This window comes from Elephas maximus, chromosome X, assembly GCF_024166365.1.
Source record: "Elephas maximus indicus isolate mEleMax1 chromosome X, mEleMax1 primary haplotype, whole genome shotgun sequence".
NCBI lineage: Eukaryota > Metazoa > Chordata > Mammalia > Proboscidea > Elephantidae > Elephas > Elephas maximus.
In genome coordinates this window covers 133,869,995-133,894,484 of record NC_064846.1, presented here as the reverse complement: position 1 = coordinate 133,894,484, position 24,490 = coordinate 133,869,995, and the positions used below count along the sequence as shown (strand labels likewise).

At 38.6% G+C, this 24,490-nt stretch overlaps 1 protein-coding gene across 2 annotated transcripts in view; it reads right to left on the bottom strand.

Moving 5' to 3' along the window:
- Positions 1-16: 16 nt before the first annotated feature.
- Positions 17-24,490, bottom strand: part of MED14 (mediator complex subunit 14) — a 79,904-nt gene continuing 55,430 nt past the window's right edge. Inside the window, exons 22-31 of one of the 2 annotated variants that reach the window (XM_049871342.1) lie at positions 23,009-23,155; positions 18,792-18,903; positions 14,803-14,934; positions 12,728-12,910; positions 11,556-11,791; positions 9,172-9,351; positions 8,971-9,078; positions 5,895-6,020; positions 5,316-5,508; positions 17-2,641 (exon numbers count right to left, since the gene is read on the bottom strand). In XM_049871342.1, the coding sequence (XP_049727299.1) occupies positions 2,568-2,641; positions 5,316-5,508; positions 5,895-6,020; positions 8,971-9,078; positions 9,172-9,351; positions 11,556-11,791; positions 12,728-12,910; positions 14,803-14,934; positions 18,792-18,903; positions 23,009-23,155 (1,491 nt within the window). In that variant the 3' untranslated portion in view covers positions 17-2,567. The remainder of the gene's footprint in view (positions 2,642-5,315; positions 5,509-5,894; positions 6,021-8,970; positions 9,079-9,171; positions 9,352-11,555; positions 11,792-12,727; positions 12,911-14,802; positions 14,935-18,791; positions 18,904-23,008; positions 23,156-24,490) is intronic. The other variant, XM_049871343.1, reaches the window with a different exon arrangement.

Genomic DNA, 24,490 nt, shown 5'->3' with positions numbered 1-24,490 from the left:
AGTTATCAAATTAACCATGGTCCAAAGAATGACTAAAAGATTGTTAGTATCCTGTGGCTGAACTGGTTATTGTGTTAACTGCAACACAGTGAAGTAATAGTAGACATATAAATGCAAAATTTTAGTTTATCCTTGCACTTAGCTCACTCAGAATTTTCAAAGGTAAGGTTCAGCCCTTATTAATAGCCTCCAATGGATACAATCTGTTAAAGTTCTCACCTTCTTCTCTGCTAATTCTGCAAGTACTTCTACACAATCTGAAACGGCATTTAAGCAGATGGGGAAAGAAAGTTGGCAAATCAGGACCAATTTCCCGTTTCAAGGTTAAACTGGTACTAAACCAGACTACTCTCCAAAGCATCAAAATTAAGAGAGTTGGTAGTTCTCTGAAACTTGCATAAATTTTATTTATTACTGATAGTACTAAAGTCACATTGAAAACACCTTAAAGTTAAGACCCAACCTACATATTAGGAAAAATAACTACGGGCATTGAACCCCTTTGGTTGAACCTGGATAATGAAAGAGGCAAAAGGCGTGGTTTTGTGATGAAATCTAAGATTCAAATGCTAAATGTTTCCAAGCTTTAATAAAGTACACACCAATTCCAAGTACCAAGCATAATATCAAAATTCAAATTTATGGGTTTACTTTCAATAAGCACCAAGGGCAAATTCTGTTCACTGAATCCTATCTTTTGATTTTTACAATGCATTCAGAGATGAGTTATCATTGAATGCATCATGTTTAAAAATGCAATTAACATTTCAAAATCACACTTAAAACGGAAAATACCTCAAAAGTTTACTAATAAAATTATGTGAAACAATATTATCCTGCAGATAAAAATACACTTCTTGTATATATATGTAGATTTCTACATGAAAGAAAGGATTCAGCGCTGAATAGAAAAGGGCTGATCCTTGATAAAGACATTTTAGATTGTCAAACTGATGTTATTACCATTGTAAGAAGAGGGGAAAACAGAAGGATACAAGGCAAGTTAAAGGAAGGATAGAAGTTTAGTCACCAGCTCCTGAACAGTGACAGAGTTGGCTGAGAAACAGGAGATGAAGGCAGAAGTGAGACACAGAAGAAAAGCAAAGAAGGCCTCAACTCTGACCGAAAATAAAGCATCGAGCAAGATTCAGAACGGACATGATATAGCTGCAGTGAGATGCTCAATTAAATTGTCTTAAAGTGGAATTAGACAAACCATCTAAAATTTAATGGAGAATCAGTATTACAGGGACCAGCATGTTATTATCATTTTTAAAGCTTTCCCAACAATGTCAAATCCCCAGAAGACCTTTGTTTTGGATCGCATCCTTTGAAACTTAAACAGTCCCTTACTAACTGGGAGGAAAGCAAAGCGCTCCAAAAAGAAACCCTGCTGAGATGTGTCAGTACCAGAAAGCCCACTTGACCCTGGACAGGCACAGACTGAGCACTGGATTTTGGAGTCTTCAGAACGAGAGGACCGGGCCGGGCCTTTTCCAAGCAAGACGTTCTTTTTGTTGACAAGGAATTAACTTGAGACTGTTTAGAACAAGCCCAATTTTGGTGGGGGGTGAGGGAGAGAAGTTACGGAGATAAGGAAACATTACAGAAATTTCACGCAAGGGTAAAGCATTAAAATTCTTGGTTTCCTAATTAACGCTGTAGGCAGAAGTATCTTATAAACAAAATTCGCCTAACAGAAAAGTTCCCACACCCTCAACAGATGCGAATGACTGCATTATTTGAGATCCTTGATCAACAGGAACCACTTACTGTCCCTTCAAAGACTAGATTCTCTCCTTGTCACCCAAATCCTACACTGAAAAGACCACCAAGGTGCTAAATGTCAACCATCAGTTAGGTTAGGAATGTCTGAAGAAAATAAATTAACCTTGAAATAAAGGAGCAGATGTTTTTGGTCAAATTTCAGACATGAATTGTTAGAATTATTGGCCCCACCAGGTGAAAGATGAAGGGAGGCCCTGAAAAGTCTATAGAGCTTATACACACACGAGTGAGTGTCATTGTTTTTGTTTTGTTTTGTTTTGTTTTAACCTAGTTTTATTAAATATTGTTTCTTTGGGATCTGTTTATAACAATTCCCAGAACATTTCCATGTAAGGATTCAAAGCGGTCATATTAAAATACAGCTTCAATATAAAGTTTATCACAGTTTTACAGTATTCAAAAATGACAGACCTTCCTTAAAAAAACAAAACAAAAAAGGACTATTACACCCAAAACATGAGAAAACAATTAAATAAACAAGTTTGGCATTTTCATAACTTTATAGTATAAAACAGAATATTAAATCTATTACTGGCAAGTGGACACCTAGTCGGAAATGTGTCCCATTTAAACACACTATACAAGTTAACTATACAAAAGATTGATGGTTTTTGCTGAAAAGAACTGCACCCTGAAATTTTTTGCCAGTTTAGAATTTTTAACTCTTAAAGTCAAAAAGTCCATTTTCTTTTTTAAACTGAAGGCTGAGTTCATAATTTTTTTTTGTTGTTGTTGTTTTGTCTCATTTGTCAGCCTTCCTGGTTTAAAAACAATAGTGTTTATGGACGCCCACCAGGGGGCAGTGTAAGATTAGCCATTAAATCACGAACAGCTGCAAATATTGTGCATTCACCTGCAACAGAGAAAAATGGTCATTAGCTATCCGCAGTATCAGGAAAGATGATGTCAACACGCCGGTGGGGAAGGGGTAACTAAATTCAAAATTAATAAGAACTTTAAAGATCCAAATAAAAGACTAATTGCCCATATTATAGCAGCTTAAGCTTTGGTGTTATCAGACGATATTTGGTTTGGGTTTTGTTCTTTCCTCAGGAGAAAATTTTGGCAACTCCCAGTTTTTGAATTTAAGAAGATATGCCTAGAGCTTCTCTATAGAAACACTGCAACACTGGATAAGCCTCTGGAAGTTGGGCTTTAAGTCTACCAACAACTTGCTTACGCATTTTGAATCTAACAAAAAGATCTTGTTTATATTTGTGCGTTAGTTGTATCCTTGGTGGTGGCCTCATACCGTTCATTAAAGGCTAGATGAAAATGTCATGCCAGCACCGTCCAACAGATGTGGGAAATGTTCTATACTTGTGCTGTGGGTCCTGGGCACTTGTAATTTAGCTAGTATGACCGAGGAACTAAATTTTAAATTTAATTTTAATTTATTTAAACTTAAATGGTGGCACAGTGGTTAAGAGCTCAGGCTGCTAGCCAAAACGGTCTGCAGTTCGAATCCACCAGCTGCTCCCTGGAAACCGTATGGGGCAGTTCTGCTCTGTCCTAGAGGGTCGCTGTGAGTCAGAATCGACTCAACAGCAACGGGTTTTTTTGTTTTATGGCTAGTGGCCGTCATATTGGACAGTGCAGGTCTTTGACAGCTATTGAAATTTTTCCCCAAATTTCAAGGACGTGGTCAACTTCTGGCATTCAACATTAAAGTCAATTACATAAAAATGTAAAGTGATTTTTCTTAAAAGCACTTCATGGGGAGGGGGAGGTGATGGGTTTGGGAGGAGAGGAAGGCGGGTGAAGTATGGCACACCAACAATCCAAACACAAGATTTGTCTGGGGGTGCTGATGATTCATCCTCTCAATTCCCCCGGTGCTCAAAGAAACCAAACACCCTGCCTCTCACTCCTTATAAATATCACAAATATTTAAATATTATTAACAAAACCAATTGTAAATAGTGTAAACCAAAAGCTGGATCCCTTCACTAGAGCGTGCCGAACAACACAGTGGCTAAAAGTGAGAGAAGAACTGAAGACCTCATGTGAATAATGGCCTTCTGGCAAAGGTAAGGATGTACAATGACACCATGTAAGTTATTGCTACCTTCTCGCCAATCACAGGAAAATTAAGGCACAGGAAGAAAATGAAACCCAAAGGTTTGCCCAGCCTAAGGTAAAAATAAAAAGAAAATCACTTCTCAAATAGTTCAACAATTTCTTAAGTAAAAGAAGAAATTATATCTTTCCTTTTCTCTCTGTTTAGAAAATGTATTTTCATTACTGCTAGGTTGAAATACTTGCTTAATCCCAACAGGATCAAAATATTCTTGCCTTTTAATTTTAAATTACACCGAGACATCATTATGGTGATCATCTGCTTATGACAGAATGGTGTTTATTATCAAAGTTCTATTGGACTGCTACTCTGACAATTCGGATCGCTTTAAACTTTGACTCTGGAGGATCTATTTTTTAGCTGATAGAAGAGATAAGTCAAAGGATGAAAGCAGAAAACTGTAAGAAGTGGAAGAAGCATTACAACAAAAGCAGCATCCCCTTCTCTACTGCCCAGTGTATTCCTTGTAGACTATGATTAAATGGAAACTCGCCTATGTATACAATATGGGGAAACAAACAGCTAAAAATCAGACTTCTCCTGATTGCTGTTTCTAGTAAAATTTTGACATTGTAGTAACTAGAAATGTTTTAGAGAACAACTTTCCCTCATTTCAAAACATAATTATTTTGTCAAACTATTCTAAACAGAAAGATATATAGGATCTTCCTTAATATTGGAAATAAACAAAATTCAAATTTAATTTTCTTAACATTAGAAATAAACAAAATGGAAAAGTTCTCTTTGCTGAGCTTTATACTTGGTAACCAAAATTTAGCACTGCCAAGAGTTACATGTTAAGCATATGCTACTTCAGTATTGAAGGGACCTTGTTTGTTTTTCCAGAAACTTTCTGGTTTCCTCAAAAATGTTCAGTTTGAGAGCTTCATTGTGCACTTGGTGAAAAGTTCACTTGCACCCGCCTGACACTTATATAAGAAGCCCAAAAAGCAACGATGCCATTTGTATCAATTTTTATTCTTCACAAAACATTTAGAAGATACAGAACTTTTAATATTATTCTATTCATGATTGAACCATGAAATATGAGAAATTAACATGCATTTCAACTTTGTGATGTACAGAGTGGCAGGTATCGATAGTAGGGCAGGAATTCACAGCCATGGAAAATTTTTATCATCCTAATCTAGGGCTTCATGGCAACGTATGCTATAAATACAAGCTTCTGGCATTAGCAACTGGGTCAGTCCCAATAGTAAATCACTAACAAAAAAAAGTCCAGGCAGCAGAGAAATGGACAAAACAGAAGAACGAATGAGAAAGGAAGAAAGCGACAGGCAGACATTAAGAGGGTCACAGCAGCCAGAGTTCTATTACTAAGATAGGGGGTGGGTGGGTAGAGAGGGAGAAGAGGGGAGAAGGGGGTGTCTCTCAAAAGAATCTTGATAACATATATGCAATAAAATAGCATCTACTGGTCATGTACCTTGTCGTGGTGGATTCATCTCTGCAAACCTCTTCAGAATGTTGCTGACCATCATGGGGGCAGCAACAGAAGAGTTCTGCTGTCTGGGGATGTCTGCCTGCTGGGTTGTGCCTGAAGCCATGTCATAAATGATCGGAACTATAATACTAACAGGTTCTTGGGGAGGGACTGATGTTTTCTGAGTGAGTTGGAGCTGCAGACACACAAAACACACAAAAAGAAGAAAAACAGTGAGAAAATAAAACATCTATCTGAATTTATCAAAGGCACTATCGTTTACTTATCATTTCAGGTTAAGATACACCAAGCGAAAGAAAATTAAATAAGACAGAGAAGTGGCAAACAACCAAATTATTATCATGGTTAAGATGCAACTGTGTCACACGATTACTTAGTTCAATAAACTTGTTATCACCAAAGGAACCAGGATTACATGAAGTCTAAACTGGTAATTAAGGAATCTAGGCCTATATTTGAAAATAATAGATAATTTATGCAGTCATCTAAAAGTTGCTCTATCATCCTTATAACGCTTTTCACCCAGGAGCTCTGCACACACAGATACCAGGTGCTACTTACAAAAAAAAGCATTTTGGATTTCAGCACCACAGCAGGCGTCCCAGGAGGTGCTATCGGTGGTGCGCTGGGTGGGATCGTCAGGCAAAACTGAACATTCCATTTTAGCTGTGTTGCCTGGTCAGGGAACTGTTTTAGCAAAACAAATCATGATAAAGTCATATGAACATTTAAAATTATATTCTAGTATAGGATTCTGACAGGTTAGAATTTTATTCTATACCTAATTATTAACAGAACATAAAATTGGTAAACTGCATTTTCTCAAAAGAAATGTATACATGAAGTTACTAAGTGAAAAGTCAACTAGATTTATGTAATATGTTCTCCTTCCTTCCTTCCCACCTAATTAGTTCCCAAGGCCAATGATTTTGCTTCCAGTGTCTCTGACATCTATCCCTGCCTCTGAATTTTCACTGATGCTAGTGCTCCCACTCCCAGCCCATCCTTACACCAGTGCCAGACACATATCTCAGACCATGATTCTGATCTAGCTCACAATGTTCAGTGACAGTCAGTGACAAACACTGCCCCCCTCAACTAAGGACCAACACCTATACCTGGCATTCAATGCCCTTCTTCACTGGAGTCAATCTAGACTTCCAGTCTCATTTCCAACTTCTTCCCCAAACTAGCCAAATGTGTTAATGATTTAAAATTATATCCACTAGTGCTTTTATAACCATAAAAACATTTCTTCCTTTAAAAACCTGAATAGGTTTCTTTTGACATAAACAATGTTCCCTATAACCTATCAGATCAGAAGCCAAATGTTGAGCCCCTTGATTTTTAGTGGGGCACATGGGAGGTCTGAATAAAGAACTACAGTTCTAGACTCTCTTCCAGCTAGATGTGTCCACATCCTGGCCAAAAAGATGTAAGTGGAAGTACGGCATGCAAGTTCCCCTAAAGGAGAAGAGATAGGTCCTTCTCCCTCTTTTCCTTCCTATTATCTAGAATGCTGAGTGGTTCATCTTGAACCACGGGCTGAATTTGAGACTAGAAGTAATTATGTGTTAGGGTAACAGGAGAGAAAGAGCTTAGGTCCTTAACATTGTGGCTCAAAATATTATCCTGGATCCCCTACCCTGGGGCTTTGACATGAGAGAAAAACAAACTTCTATCTTGTTTAAGCTATGGGTATCTTGGGCTTGCTGCCACTTACAACAAAACCTAATGCTAGCAAAAACAGAGAAAACCTTATTCATCTATACAATCAGCCATGTTAATAAGGAAAACGGAGAAGCCCACACAATTATCTCAATTAATGCAGAAAAAGCACTGATAAAACCGGACACTTATTTGTTATCAAAATTTTAAGCTAGGAAGAGGACACTTCCTTAATCTGATGGTATCTACCAAAAACCTCCAGAAAACATCGTATTAAATGATAAAATGATTAAGAAAGTTCAGCAAGGTTGCTAGAGAGGAATTTCATTACATTTGTATACATCAGCATCAAAGAATTAGAAAATGTAATTCAGAAAAGATATCATTTACAATACCAACAAAAAAATAAAGAATTCAGGAATAAAGCTGAGAAAAGATGTACAAGACCTTGCCCTATGACAGAGAAAGACTTATTATGAAGCTACAATAATTAAGTGTGGCGATGACACAAGGCAAGAAGGCAGATCAATGGAACAGAATAACCATGTAAATATGGAAATTTGATATATGACAGATATAGCATTGCAGATCTGGAGAAAGGGTGATTATATAAATATTGCTATGACAACTGGTTATTCACATGAGAGAGAGAGAAGGGGGGGGGAAGATGCCCTACCCTACACTATACACAAGAAGTACAGGTGGGCTAAAGACTTTAATGTGAAAAGATTAAAAAAAAAAAAAAAGTTTGGCAATACCAATTGCTGCTAAAGATTGGAAAAAAGGAAATCTTTCATTTCTGGTAGAACTGTAAATTCGTACAAAACCAAACCAAACCTATTGCCCTCGAGTCAATTCTGACTCATGGTGACCCTATAGGACAGAGCAGAACTGCCCTCTAGAGTTTCTAAGGAGAGGCTGGTGAATTCGAACTGTCGAACTTTTGGTTAGCAGCCAAGTTCTTAACCACATTAATCTAATCAAATTTCACATACTTAACTTTTCTGTGCCTTAGGCTCGTTATTTCTTTAAGACTGGGCTGAAATCAGTACTCATTCATAGGGTTGAGAGAATTAGATATAACATGTAAAAATTTTAATATAGGAGAAGATAATGGTTGTGATATGGAATGCTATAAAAATCAAAAACCAAACCTGTTGTCCTCGAGTCAATTCTGACTCATAGCGGCCCTATGGAATGCTATACCCAGCCCACATGGAATGCTATAGAACAGTGAAATACAGATAGGAGGAGCCTTTCAGACATGATAATGAATTAAAAAAAAAAAGAGCAAATCCTAAAAGAATTTGGTGTGGTACTATCTATCTAAAATTCAAAATTTGAAAAACTTAAGCAAGATATTGCTGATATTGCTGAAGAAATTTACATATGTGGTAAAATTATAAAGAAAAGCAAGGGAATGATAGACATAAAATTCCTCCTGGGTGTAAAGAATGGGAATACAATCAGGAAAGGACATACGAGTGGCTTCAAATAATAACAGAAATGTTGTTTTCTTTAGCTCTGTGGTGAGAACATAGGTATGTCTCACTCTTGAGTACTTACACATATATATACATAATAAAAAATGGAAAAAAGTACAAAATGGGATGTGTATAATGGTATTTCATTTAAAAAAAAGTATGTAGGAGAGATACATGTGTTTGCTTTTATGAATGGACCATTTTTGGAAAAATAGACAAGATATTGTAACTCTAGTTGCCTCTGGGGAGGGGAACTGGCTGGACAGGGATGGCTGAGAACATTTTTCTCAGTATCATCTTACTGGAAACTCAAAAGATACAACAGAATTGGGTTACCATTCAAAGATAAATAAATTAAAAAGTTAAGAATTTAAGAGAAAAATGGAAGAAAGTAAGTGGATGAAAACCAATAAACATTGCTCCTACCAACTCCAACCTCCTCAAATAGATAATTCTATAAAAGTATGGCTTTCTCTGTAACTTACCAGCTCTAGTTTCATAATATGCACACAGTCTCTGAGGATGTGTGTAGGCGCTCCTAACAGCTTGGTGAAAGCTATCAAAGTATTGGCTTTAAATGGTGGTCCTGCAACCTATAGAGATAAATAAAGTAAATTACTCTTCATCCTACCTTGACTCTTCTGTTTCATTAATTATATTAAAATTATGCATTATTAAATACATACTCTTGTCTCAAAGAATTTCTCCAAAACTTGAAGTTCATCAGGTTTCCACTGTCCTGCATTTTCAGGGGTCACTTTTAGCTGAAGTGTTTGGTTGGTTTTGGGACTAAGGGCTACTCTGCATTTCAGTGCATCAGTCTTAAACATGATCACTCCTGGTTCATTGGAATTTATTAGCTGTAGCTGGAAAACAAGAAGGATGCATGAAATTAACATGTATGACAAAGAAGAAATGAAAATGTTACTAAGGGGATTGTTTCAAGAGGAAAACAAATAAGCAGATACCTGTTTCAAGACATCTAGGTATTGAGTATCGACAACTACTAACATTATCACAACCAGACATTACGTGCCTCTTGATGGAAAAACATAACACTAAAGTATTCTTGCAAAACAACAATGAACTTGAACCTGAATTCAGTAGTTAGGCCCAGAGGATTGATCAATATTATAGGAAATATGGGAGCCGAAAGAACATGTTAAATGATTCTAACAGGATACAATCAGCAAAATCCGGACTGAGAACACTACAGGATAAATGACATGGTTTTTTTCAACAAATAAGATGTATAAGGAGAAAGGAAAGGAAAAGAGGGGGAACCTCCTGTTTAAAACTCCACCCACTGCCCCTGAGTGGATTCATAGCAACCTTGTAGGACAGAGTAGAACCGCCCCATAGGGTTTCCAAGGCTGTAAATCTTTAAGGAAGCAGACCGCCACACCTTCCTCCCATGGAGGAGCTGATGGGTTCAAACTACCAACATTTAGGTTAGCAGCCAAGCGCTTAACCGCTGTGCCACCAAGGTTCCTTATTGTTTAAAAGGGACTTAAAATAACTTATATGGATTCTGCTTTAGATTGTAACAAATCAGATAACTGAGGAAATCTTACACCGACTAGGCAGCTGATGATAAAGAAGCTGTTGCTTTTTTAGTTATGCTAATGGTACGGTGGTTATTTTTTTAAGAGTTTGTACTTTTTAGTGATAAATACTAACATTTTTATGAATGAAATGATATGCTGTCTGGGATTTGCTGTGAAACAATCTGGAGGGAGGAGATACAGATGAATTGCTCTGAGTTAGCTGTTGAAGGTGGGTGATGAGAACATTATATTCTACTTTTGTATATTTCTAAAATTTTCCACACTAAAAAGTTTTTAAAAAACGGCACAGTGGAAAAAAAGAATAAGAGTATAATTACAAAATGCCACATCCGGATTGGGCCCTTACTCTATAGGCCAGGGATTGGCAAACGTTTTCTCTAAAGGGTCACATAGTAAATATTTTACATGAGCCCTATGGTTTCTCAACGATATTGTTCTAGCACAAAAGTAGACAGATAATATGTAAATGATGGGCATGACTGTGGTCCAATACAACTTTATTTACAAAAACACGTGGCAGGCAGGGCCATAGTATACTGACCCCTGTCCTAAATTAATATGTTGATTATGAAGATGAGCAAAACGAGGTTCAGAGAGCTGAAGGCTTACATGACCTGTAAGTGGCAGAGGCGAGGATAGATTACAGGTCTGCTAATTACCCTTTTAAATGCTAATTTATTCAACATATTTTAAAACTTTTTTTTTTCAAATCTGAATATAAAGGTTGCTAAGATGGCTTGATGCCAACCTTGGGATAGATATTTCAGACATTTACCTTTCTAACTACATTAACACAAACATATATCAATAATAATTAAAAATAATATGTATTGAATATCAAGGCATTATGCTAAGGGATTTACATGAAGTATCTCAAATTCCCACAATGATATCAGCTAGGTAGATACTATTACCTACTATTACCAAGCTTGTACTAGCAGGTGGTACAGCCTGGCTACAAGCCAGGCAGCCTGACTCTAGAACTGGTGCTCTCAATCAGTCCTTGGAACTATCTCTTACAAGCATCACAACAGGATGGATTAGAAGTCTTTTTCTATAAGGGTTTTAAACAAATCCAAGTATTTAAAAAGCAGTTTCCACTCTTGTGACCATAAATAACTGTATTCCAATGGAGACTCAGATTCAAAGTCAGCCTGCCTGCAAAGCATTCCAGAGGGCAAATAGTTACTCATATGCTACCCTCTCCAAGCCCAGATCCTGGCTGCACTTGTTCTGTGATATCACGGTGATCTATCTCCATGTCCATGTTAGCCACATAACATGGAAGCCACAGCACAGCAAGCTATAGATTGTACAAATGCTAATGTAAGAATGGAAAAGAAAAGAGTAGAGCTCAGTTTGAACAGGGTGAAAAGTTAATTCTAACAAACTGGTTAAAGGGGAGGAGGGAGTATCACTTTAGTTTCAGCTCCTACTCTGCAGGACAACTTAGCACTCTGCCTTTGAAAATCACCACTTACGAGGTCACTTGCTAGACATACCGTTTCTTGTTGAATAATTCTTTGAAGATGTCGTCTCATGATGACTGATCCAAGGAATCTCTCAAGTGGAGAACAAAGGTAACTACCTGCCAGGCCAGGTACGAGGCCTGGTGTTGGAGAGGGCAGCAGTAAAATGTTCAAGGCACTGTGAGTGAGGATGGTAGGGATGGATGCTGCCCAAGAGCGCTGAGGTAGTTTACGAGGTGGAGGCATGTTTGTTGGCATCGTTTGGGAACCTTTTAGGAAAGAAAGTATGTTCATTTCACCTACCAATTACCAGTACCACATTGTTTCCTATTTTCCTTTTATTACAAATCTTTGAGATGCTAATCAGTCTGTACTGTTTTAGTTACTCCTTGTGGCTGACTATTAGCAAAAAATGGCCACAATTATTCTCTTGCCTGTATTTATGTCCCCTGCAAGGTGACTTGACAGAAACCCCTTCAAGAGGTGGAGTTTATTTTCTCCACCTGGAATATGGGTTGGCCTTGTAACTTGCTTTGGCCAACAGAATATCATGGAAGTGACAATGTACCATTTGCAGCCTAGGCTTCCACTTTCTGGGAACCCTGTATTGTGAACAAGCCTGGACTAGTGTGATTTAGTATGAGAGAACACATGGAGCAGAGAGAAGCCATCCTAGCTGAGGCCATCTTAGCCCAGCGAGCCCCTTGGCAACCCAGCAGCTGACCAGACACAGGAGAGAGCCCAGCAGAGCCTGGAAGAACCACTCAGCTACACTTAGCCCAAACTGCCAACCTACAGAATTGTGAACTCATATATGACTGTTGTTTTAAGCCACTAGAAATTACATAGCAAAAGCTAACTAATGTATTCATACAAGCCTCTTCTGTGTGTATTTGCATAATCGTGTGAGTTAATGTAAGATATCTTTCAAGGTCTGGGATGGCAGCTAAGAGTGAGCAGTCATGATAGAGGTACTGGGACCCAACTGATAAAGTATTTGGAGAAGATATTCTCCGTTCTTACGTTTGCCTGACTTAGCAAATTAACTACCGTTAACTGATTTACTACCTGGATAAAAGTTGAAGTTATAAAGTATCCATCCCCATTCAAAAACTAGGTCATGACTTTCAAATATAAGGATGAAATAAAATAGGTCATTTGTTGATTATATTAAAAACAGACACAAAAATGTTGGTGACACTGACTTGTTCCAGCTCGAGGGGAATGAGAAGCATCTGGAACCGGAGAATGTAACGATGGGTTAGCTGGTGACATTCCAGGCATGCGTGTTGCTGGTGAGGGGCCAGACACTTGAGGAGACCCCGGCCAGTTCCCCGCTCGTCCACTTGGTGACACCATAGTGTATGGAGAACTAGGGTCAAGAGTTCCTGCAAAAATGTACACAAGTGTTTCCAAAACCTGTATTTTAGTAATTGAACAATAGGTGATGGCATTCAAATCCTTATGTGGTGATAATTTTATTTTTTCTTTCAATAAAATGGTGTTTCGCTGATGCCTGATCCTTCTTAACATGCCATATCTGAATCTCTCTTTTGTATAATTTATGTTCTTTTCAACATGATACAAGATTTAGAAAAATAAAAAGACCCAGGGAGGATAAAATTTACCTTCACAGAAGCTTCAACGTGTGGAATATGTAACAATCTACTTTATGCTGTGTAACCTACTAAGCAAAAAATTTCAAAGCTCTCTTAAGGCAGAAGTCTTCTTATATATTTTAGCTAACCCTCAAAAATTGTGTTTTCATTCTACCCAGAGAAGGCTGAGGAGAAGAAAAATTTCCATTTTCTTTATTTAGTAAAAGTTACATTGACTACAAACCAAGTTTTGAAAAGCAGCAACTTCCCAAACGATTTGATATTTAAATTTCATCCCACAGAAACCTTCAATATAATGTTTATATCCCTTTATAGCTAAATGACACAATGAGGAAATATTTCTACTGTATGTCAGAGTAAATGGTCCTCACTTATAAAAAGAGCTCTTACAAATCAATTAAGAACACCACAATAAGAACATAGGCAAAGGATATAAACTGGCAGTCACAAAATAAGAAACATCAAAGACCAATAAACAACAACAAAAGGTTCAACTTCACTATTAGTCAAAGAAACAAACAAAAAGGCATCACTTTTCACCTATCAAAATGGCCAAGGCTTTTTCCAAAATTATAATACCCCATGTTGGCAATGATGCAGGAAAACAGACATTCTTGTATGATGCTAGAGGAAATTAGTACAGCCTTTCAGGCGAGCAATGTGCAGTATGTTTCGAAAGCTTCAGAATTTCTCAAACCCTTTGAAACTCAGCAATTCCACTTGTAGGAACTTACCTAAGGAAATAATCATGGATGTGAGCAGAGATGACACCATTTTTAATTGTGACAAAATGGAAACGTTCTAAACGTGTAATAGGAGAGCAGTTAAATTATGGTATACCCAGACAAGGGAATATAATGAAGCCATTACCATGATGATGTAGAATTTTTACCGACAGAAATGTCCCCGCAAATGTTAACAGTTGAAGTAAAATTACAGATACTATGCAGCTGTAAAAAATGAGGAAGTTCTTTATGTTCTGATATGGCATGATACTCATGATATATTAACTGAAAAAAGTAAGGCACTGAACACTGTGCATAGTGTGCTAAGAGCACTTATGTGTACTTGCTTGTGTATGCATAAGACAACTCTGCAAGAATACATGAGAAATTAATAACACTAAATACCTCTGAGAAGAGGACCTAGGTGGTTGGCGGAGTAGAAAGCAAACTTTTCACTGACTACCTCCGGAATTTTGAATCTATTTGAACCAATTTTAAAATAGAATTTTTGAGTTACAAAGTTAAGAAATTCAAGTCTCAAAACAATCCATACGTAGGATCCCCATATTTTTGGAAGGACAGGAATCTTTGAGGGGGGAGACAGGCAAATGGGTAGAGAGCAAGTGAGAGCAACAGAGATGTGAACAGGCAGGCAAGCAGGGAGTGTGCGACAGGAAGAGCAAGGCAGAACGAGTGCGACAGAGAAAGAAAGCGAGGAGACAGAGACAGAGAGAGAAACTCCAAAGTGGAGACAGACTAGCTGGTGGTTATCTCTGCCTGGTGGGATTAGGGAAGATTTATTTTCTTTTTGCTTGAGCGATACTTTTGCCATTTCCCCAATAAACATGTGCTAATTTTGCAATAAGAAAATTATTTAAGAAAAACTACTTTCACATCAAGCTCTTATGCTGCAGCGATTTCCATGAAGGGACTCACCATGTGGACTAGCAAAACTGGCCCCTGGTCCTATTGAGATTCCATGCGAGGATGGGGGAGGAGTTGGAACAAATGACGCTGGTGATGGGGCTCTCAAAGCCCCACTGGGGGAGCTGGCGGCATGTAGATTTCCTAATGAAGGAAAATAATTATAGATGACCTTGCAGGACACGTTTTATGTCCTGTCCAAGGACCCCAAGTTAAGAATCTCTCCACAGACTAAAGAAACAAGTAGTAAAGCTCATATAAATAGTGCAAAGAAAAATTGGAAAGATTTCATTATCAAAAAAAGAGGGCCAATTCCCATGGGCCCAAATTCCAGCTCTTATATTGACTGACTTTTCCCCCCATACCGAGTGTACTTTTTATTCATTTGCTCACTCATTCAACAAGTAGGCACAGACACCAATTTCACATCAAGCACTGTTCTAAGCACTGGGGATGCAGCAGTTCATAAGAGACAAAAATTCCTATCCTCATGGAGCTTATACTCTAGTGGAATGAAAAAGACGAACAAATATATGCTAGGCAGTGGTTAAGTGTTATGGAGAAAAATAGAGCAGGGTAAGTGGGGGGAGAGGTTAATTGTATAGTGGTGGAGGTGGGTGCTACTAGTTATCATGTGTATATATATAGCAATCAGAGAAGACCCCTCTAAGAAAGGGATGTTGGAGCCGAAACATGAAGAAAGTGAAGGATAAGGCATGAGGATATCCAAGGGATAAGATATTCCAGGCAAACAATAATAGAAGCCGGTGTAAATAACAGGGAGGAAGCCAGTGTGGCCAGAACAGAGTGAGCAACAGGAGAGTGGTAGGAGATGCGGCCAATGAGGTTGGGGCAGTCCAGATCACATGGGGACTTGTAGGCCACTCTGAGGGCTTAGGATTCACTCTGAATGAGATGGGAAACTATGCAATGGCTGGTCCCTGGTCCTGTCCATGGACGGGAAGGTAGTTTGAGGCAATCATTAATAATCCAGGTGAGAGATGATAAGTGGCTTGGGCAAGAGTGACAAAGGCTGAGGTGGTGAAAAATGGTTGGATTCTAAATACATTCTGAAGACAGAGCCAACAGTATCTGGCAACTGACTGAATGTGGGGTGTGAAAAAAAGGAGTCCAGGATGACTCTAACGGCTTTGGCCCAGAGAGGAGGAAGGAAGGGGTTACCAATTACTGAGGTGGGGTGTCTGTGGGCGGGTGGGGATCAGGACTCTGGAAATACAGGACTAGAGTTCAGGGGGATGGTCTACATTGGAGAGTCACAAGCTTAAATGTGATACTTAAAGCCAAAGGGCTAGTTTTCATTTAGGATTATGAAAGGGGAAACTATGACTACCAAAACAACGAGTACAAACAACACAAAAATATTTGCTACCTTACAATAGAACCATCATTAATATCAGCAGGTTTCAAATCCTCTATTACGTAAGGTAATTTTATATTTTTTTATGTTCAACAATACCTAATACAGTACCTTACATTGAATAAATATGATAATCGACCTGATTAACCTTTAAGTGTTATATTTATATATTTGATCTGTGACCTGGGCAAGTAACTCAGTTTTCCTCTATACTCCATAGGTTTGCTGTGAGGATTACATGAGTAATGTGCTTGGAACAGGGCTTGGCATATAGTAAGCAGTATATACGTGTTTGCTACTGTAATTATTTTAAAATAACTATTTCCTCTTCCTTTTATGCAAAAACAATCTCAACTCATATTCTAGAAACACACTCCCCTTGGGTTCTATGACCCTGTTTCTCCTATTTTCCTCCTTGCTCCCTAGCTGCTCCTTAGGCTCCGAGTCAGTTAACTTCTGGAGTTCCTCAAGGGCTGAACTCACCCAGACAGTCCTAGATATGACAGTGACTTCCAAGTCTTCATCTGTGGTCCAACTATATCTCATGAGCTGTAGGCCTCAATATACCCCAACTGCCTAGTGGCTTAGAATTCTCCCAGAGACTTGAAAATTCAACAGATTCAATAGAACTCAACTCCTTCCCTTCAAAATCTGCTCCCCTACCACTCTTGCCCTTCTCAGTTTTGCAAACTTAACTCTGACCTTCCCCTATGAAAACCCAGTAATAATTCCCCATTACCCAGACAATAAAGTCCAAAATCTCTAACAGAGCACTGTCTTTCTCCCCTGGCTCTCCATGCTCCAGCCTTTAGGGACTGCCCATTCACAGTCCTCTGGGATCTTAGGCTTCACATGCTCTGCACATTCTGCCTAGAGTACTCTCCTCCCTCCAGGCCCCTACACCCGACTAACTCCAACCCGCCTTTCAAATCTCAGTCTAACCAGTGTGTTGGGGGAGGGGTAGATGAAGTAGGTGGCAAGGAAGGCATCTCCAGGCAAGAAACCCCTTGTTGAGTGCTCCTTCAGAAGCCTGAGTGCCTCTTTTGTAACACTCATCATACTTGGTCTTTCATACGAAGACTGCTTCTAAAACTAAGTATAAACAAGGGACGCCCCCACCGCCCCCTGAAAAGCGGGGAAAAAAAATCTAAAGATTCATAAAATGAGGACGAATTTTTTTTTTAAACCACTTCTATAGTCATCTGAAGAGCAACCTGAGTGGCTCCAGTGTGAGACACGGGGGAGGGGTGGGATCGCCAGCATGTGAGCACTTGGGCAGTGACAGATGTGGAATAGCCCAATCCAGGCCACAAAGCACATTACAACGAACTGACCAAATCCCCCTTGTTAGAGGCATTTGTCATGTGTCAGGCCCCATACTGAAGACTTGATGTGAATTATTTCATTAAGGTCTCTTATCTCTAAGCAAAAGGTATTATATTTTTCCCGTTTTATAAATGAAGTTTAACTGGTTAACAAGTGATGTCCTTATATCTCCCATCCACAGATTAACAAGGTTCTACTGTCAATATAAACTTCATAGACACACACATACACACATACATATATACAAAATTTTTTATTTCATAAAGGAAAAAATTGTGTTGCAAATTCTGATATGCAATGTGAAAACTTACGAGCAAATGTACTTGCTGTGTTTAATGTCATTTAATAATCAGAATTTTATGTAGCATGTTTTTCTTGTTTTCTGATGAGTCCAATTGCCCTTAACTGGTGCAACACTACTTAATGCATTCTTTAGTTGAGTAGACTCATGTATTCATATTAGTTTTTTACTATACTTAAACTTTAAAAAAATTATTTAATTTCTTATCATACTTTATATCCCACATTATATATCATACCTTATATGCTAAAACTTTTCTTTTTTAAACATCATTACGCTCTAGAAATATTAATGTGGAGCAGATCAGGAATGGGTGAGACCTGGCAGGTATCCAGAAATCTCATCCCTGTCTTGCCTGCTAGAAAGACTTGCAGGGCTGGTATCTGGCTCACTGCTGAGTCCCTGGCACCATGTAACAAGTGCTCGAGAGATACCACTGAATTGTTCAGTTAAAAGGAAAAATTTGGCATTCTCAAGCAATCTTACAGCACACTTCACGGGGTTGCCATCAGAGTCATTTTGTCTGGACAAGCTGGCTACGCACTGCCCAACTCCAGGAGGTACCATTCACATGTACCAGGGGTCTGCAAACTTTTTCTGTAAGAGACCGTTGCGGCAGGAAAGCAGCTATAGACAATACATAAATGAGTCTGGCTGTGTTTGAACAAAAATTTATTTACAAAAACTGCAGCGGGTGGGATTTGGCCCACAGGATGTAAGTTGCCGACCTCTGACATAAATCTTGTGATTAGCACTTCCTGAACATGTGCCACGAGGCTGGCCCTGGGTGACAACATCTCTACCTAATTCAAACTTTTAAATAGTGCTCCCAAACCATCAACACAGGTTTCACAACCTGGCCGCAGTGAACGAATGGCAAATAGACACAGACTAAAAAAGCAGTTCCCTCTGACGCCTAAGGGCTAACATGCGTAGTGTTTCTATATACACATGATTGGAAAGTTGAACCTGACCAGAGAATAAGTAATAGCTTACCTGGGGACTGTGTGTGCATCATAGAGGGAGACTGATTAACTGTGCTGTGGTAAGATGTAGGAGGTGAAGTAAGAGGGTAAGCGCCTGACGATCCCGGCTGCTTTGGAAATGGCTGAAAATAAGAAAATTAAATGTTGGTAAGATAGCCAACGGCATATAGTGTGACAGTGTGGCTTTCCTCAATTATAGCTACAGTGTTAACGCTACATACTTCATTGGTTACCAAATAGGAAACACGAACTATGAAAATGTGCAAAATACACATCAATAACACAAGTCTTTAAAAACTCTGACTCCCAAAGTATTAATAAAAAAACTTCAGGATAATCTAATTACATTTTTTTTTAATTGAGGTATGGCTCACATGTAGTAAAGTGCACAAATTTTAAGTGTATAAGTGTATAGCTTGATGAATTTTAACTACCACACAGATCAATACATAGAACATTTCCAACGCTCCTGAGGTCTCCCTAGTACACCTTTCAAGTCTTTAATGCCTTCCCGTCTTTATTGACTCCCCAAAGGGGAGCACTATTCTTACTTCCATTACTTAACCTTAGTTTTGCCTCTTTTTACATTTTGTATAAATACTGAATGTACTCTTTAGTGACTGGCTTCTTTCGTTCAATATTATGTCAGTGAAATTCCTCCATGCTGTTGCATGCAGCAGTAACGCACTGCCGTCGAGTCGATTCCGACTCATAGCGACCCTATAGGACAGGGTAGAACTGGCCCATAGAGTTTCCAAGGAGCGCCTGGCGGATTCAAGCTGCCGACCTCTTGGTTAGCTGACATAGCACTTAACCACTACGCCACCAGGGTTTCCGCATGCAGCAGTAGTGTGTTCTTTTTCGTTTCTGTAAAGTATTCCATTGTATGACTATATCCCAATTTATTCATCTATTCTACTACTGATGAATATTTGTTTAAAATTGTTTTCAATAAATAATGCTGCTATGAATATTTTTTTGTGTTTTTTGATTTGTTTCTGTTGGGTATATGCCTAAGAGTTGAATTGCTAAATTATACACAATGCTCAACTTTAGCACTTTAGAATACTGTCAAACACTATCCAAAGTGGTTGTATCATTTTACACACCCTCCGGTAGTAAATGAGAGTCTTCGTTGCTCCTAACACCAAATGGTGGCAAGGATCAAGTTTTTCTTTTTTTAAGCTATTTTTGTGGGTATGGAGTGGTATGACACTGTGGTTTGTATTTATTTCTGTGATACCAAAATGATGTTGAGCGTCTTTTCTATATGCTTACTGGTCATTTGGACATCCTCTTTTGTGAAATGTCTTGAATCTTTTATCATTTTAAAAACTGGCTTGTCTTTTTTTTTTCCTTACGGATTTTTCCTATTCTATTTAAAAAAAATTATAGAATCCAGGCTAACTCACAAGCTACAAAATCATATATTTGACTCTATTGTTTTATCCAGTAATGCAGACTGTACCTTTCTTTCTGGAGATTTAAGCCACATGACCATATTAATCAAAATTATGACATTCCTAACCTTTTATATGTTCTGCCTTTCCTTCCTCCTAGACTAAAATTGTGCACCCTAAAGAAAGAAAAGTTATCTGTTAACATTAAGCAAAATGTTCATGAAACCCTTTATGAACATTCTTTCCCTTACAACTCTCTTATCAAGTGGGTTAACAGTTTAGAAAATAAGAATATAGTATGGATATCTGGTAAACAGAAAGGAACTGAAAACTGAAATCTTTCCAAAAACTGCATATTTCTAAGCATACCTAAGGCTAAAGCTGCTGAATAAGGACATTAAGCTACAGCAGATATTCTTTTTAAAGAATCCTGACTGGCATTAAATGCCAAACTTCTTAATTAAAAATTTTAAACTCTACTTATAGGTAGAATACAGAGCAAAACAGTAGAAAATTCTAACTTTTCTCCCATTTACCTACTTCTAATCCTTTTGGACTTATTTTTCTAGTTAAAAATCTCATGTTCAGTATGAAATGCCACTGGTACTTAGAGGTCTTAGCAAAATCAGAGTATCAGTAGCCCAGCACTATAGGCTCTTATTGGGTCAGATTATGATTTTTCCATAACAAAAATCATCGTAGATGGGCCAATGAATGACTTATTTGGGAAGAGGGGAGAACACTGTCCCCTTCTCCCTCCACTGCTGCCATCACATTGGCCCTGCTATGGCTGTGGGTCAGTAGTCAGCCCTGATAACATAACTCTGCTCAGTCACTTCTTTCCCCAAAAAGACGTGGCTCATACTCCTTGCTCCCTATCAGGTACAGGGAGGACCTACATCACAACAAAGTGGCTTCCACAGAAAAGAGTTGCTTTTGTATCTACTGGGCTGAAGCACTTCTCCCAGCACCCTTAGAGGGACAGACCTTACTCAAGACAGCCCCTAACACAAGACCTGCTGAGGGAATGTGAGCCTCACACCCTGGTGCATAGAGGCATTCACATAGGGTTTTGCTGAGCTCTCCTGTATCTTCATAAAAGTTTAGAAGAGAAACTAATAATGAGGAAAAAAACCTTAAATAGCTGTTAGGGGCAACTCACCTCTCACAAAACCATCCTCTAGTAAGAGTCTAGTACTTTGTCAAAGACGTAAGCCCTATAACTTCTCACTGAAGAGTTTCAGTTACTAAATAGCTAGACCAGAAGCTAGATATCAGAGTTTCCAAGGGCTACCTTAACAAAATATCACAAGTGGATGGCTTTAAAGAACAGAAATTAATTTTCTCCAAGCTTTGGAGGCTAAAAGTCCAAATCAGGGTCTTAGCCATATGGATTTCTTCTGTGGCCCTCTCCCCTAGTTTCTGCTGGCAGTTGCAATCTTTAGTGTTTCTTTGCTGCTTATAGCTTCATCTATAGTTCCTATACTCTGTTGTATAGGGTCGCTATGAGTCAGAATCGACTTGACAGCAACGGGTTTTATAGTTCCTTTGCTGCTTCCAGATGTGTCTGTCCTCATCATCACTTGGTGTCTCGCCCTGTGTGTGTGTGTCTATCCCTGTCTGTTTTCCCTTTTTATAAGACACCACTCAAAACAGATTAAGTTTAGGACCCATTCTACTCCAGTATGACCTCATTAACATAAAAGAAAACCACTATTTCCAAACAGGGTCACATTCACAAGTATAGGCGTTAGGACTTCAACATAACTTTTGGGGGGACACAATTCAAACCACAGCCCTAGACAGTAGAAAATGCTGTGGGAATGCCAAACTATGTAAGTGAATTTTCAGCACAAGAAATGCTGTTTCATGAACGCTTATGGGTGAGAAGCAGTGAGTTATTTTATAAATCTAATCTAAAGGATGTGCTGTGCCAAAGAATCTTGCCTATGAGTTATGTGTTCACACACAACTATAAATGTAACCACTGAAGACCCCAGCCCAGAGGTAAGAAGCCTCTCCACAGCTACACACGTATTTTCCAGGATAGGGAGTCACACAACGCTGGTGAAGGGGTAAAAGGATCACTGGCTGTGGGTCACTGGTCACCCTCTATTTCAGAATGGTCAGTGAGAAAACAAAAGCCTGGTCTGGGAAACCCTGGTGGCATAGTGGTTAAGTGCTACAGCTGCTAACCAAAGGGTCAGCAGTTCGAATCTGCCAGGCGCTCCCTGGAAACTCTGTGGGGCAGTTCTACTCTGTCCTTTAGAGTCGCTATGAGTCGGAATCGACTCGACAGCACTGGGTTTGGTTTTTTGGTTTTGGTAGCCTGCTCAACTATCAGACATATGAAGGTGATGGGACAGAACTCAAAGCTCTTTAGGATTCTATAATGTGGCTTAACTAAATGGTGTGAGAAGAAAACCCTTGAAGTTTGTACACTTGTTCTCTGCAGCAGGCCCTACTGAACATCACTAGACATTTAGTTCACTGTGCTCTACTTTAATGACACCTGTCTTTCAAGACATGGTGATGACACTCTCCCAAAGATGTCCTTAGATCCTGCAGATGGTGTTTCCACCCTTGGGATCACATAAAGTCACTTGAAGCACACTGGTGATCTGAGGTTAATGCTGCTTCTGGTACTACTCACTTCTCATCACTGGACACTTCCCCTATTCTCTATCACTAGTTTTTCATATAGATTTCCCAGGCATCTTGGGCTCACCAAGGACCTCCTTGTCTTCCAATGAAGAAGCCTAGGCACCTGTAAAATCTATTAAGTTACAGAAATGTGACACTATTTGGAATTTCAGCTAGACATTACCTGTTGCTGGGGTGGTGGCTGGGGCTGGAGTTGTGATATTAAAGAATCCATCATATCTCCTCCTATAGGGGAAGGGGGGTTATCATCTTCATTTACAGACCTTCTTCGAGCATCCTGATTGCTGTCAACAAACATGTTCAGGAATGTCTACGGAATTAAAGAAGGAAAACTTAGATTATTTTACCTAACTTTAATAATATATTTCTAATCGTTTAAGAATATTTTAACAAAAACAGCATATTATGTCCATCCTGAAATATAAATTTGATACACACCACTATTATTAGGACAGCCTGGAAGAGACATTCATAATTATGAAAGGCAGATTGCGGGCGGGGGGGGGGGGGATGACTGAGGAAAACAGTTAACAACAAAAACATCTAACTCAAAAATTCTATCAACTAAGATATAATACCCAAGCAAAGAGTTGAAGAAAAAAGTATATCCTAGCACCTCTTAAAACCAGGTCAAAATCTTTTCTTATTAACTTCTGACTCAGAAAAGAGGGGGGAAAATGAAAAGCTGTATGTACAATACAAGTAACTTTAAAGACTTGGAAAAATTCCCATTTAGTGAAAGTTCTTACTTGTTTTAAGCTAGAAAACATGACAGAGAAAAACTGAACAAAGAGACTAAGGCAGCTTTTTAATTTTTATCTTATACAACTTAATCTTGAACCACTGAGACCAGGACAGCCTTTTTTTTTTAACAGGATATCATCAAAAAATTGAGCAAGGCTAGCTGAGTTTGTGCCTCAAGCACAAATTCTCTGTCTTTTAATATCCTCCACCTTCTCAACCTCCAAAAATACAGACCATAAGCTTATCAGAATCACTGGAAAGCTTTTTAAAGTCCACATTCTGACTTCCAATTAAAGATGACAGATTCATAACACACACATTTCATCTCTTCCCTCCCAATACCCTACTAAAACTATAGGGAAAAAAATTTTTTAAGCAGTAAGTTATAAAGATTAAAAAAAAACTGGAAGCAGAGAATAGCAATACATTCTGGAGGCTGCAGAGCAGATGGCTGAGTGGTAACTGAATTACCAATGTGAGTTTCCAAATAGAAAGGGCCCACTCAGTCACACAAGTACCCATCTGAAGTTGCAGAAGAAGAGAAGTAAAAGACCACAGAAGCTTCCTTAGAGAAACAAAGGTGCAAGAATTAGAACAACATTAAACATCTCAACAGTCACAATGGAAGCCAGAAGACAATGGAGCAAATGCCTTAAAAACCCTTACAGAAAATGATCACCAACTTAGAATTCTATGCCTACTTACTCTCTCAATTAGATGAGAGTGAATTAAAGATGTCTGCAGAAATGCAAGGTCTCAAATGAGCCTTCCTTTCATAAGAAGCTGTGGTAGAAGGTACTCCACCAAAGCAAGGGCAGAAACCAAGAAAAAGGCATGGAATATTGAATGTTCTGAGGTGAGTTATATAACTGGGAGAGAGCTTACAGTTGACTTAGTGACA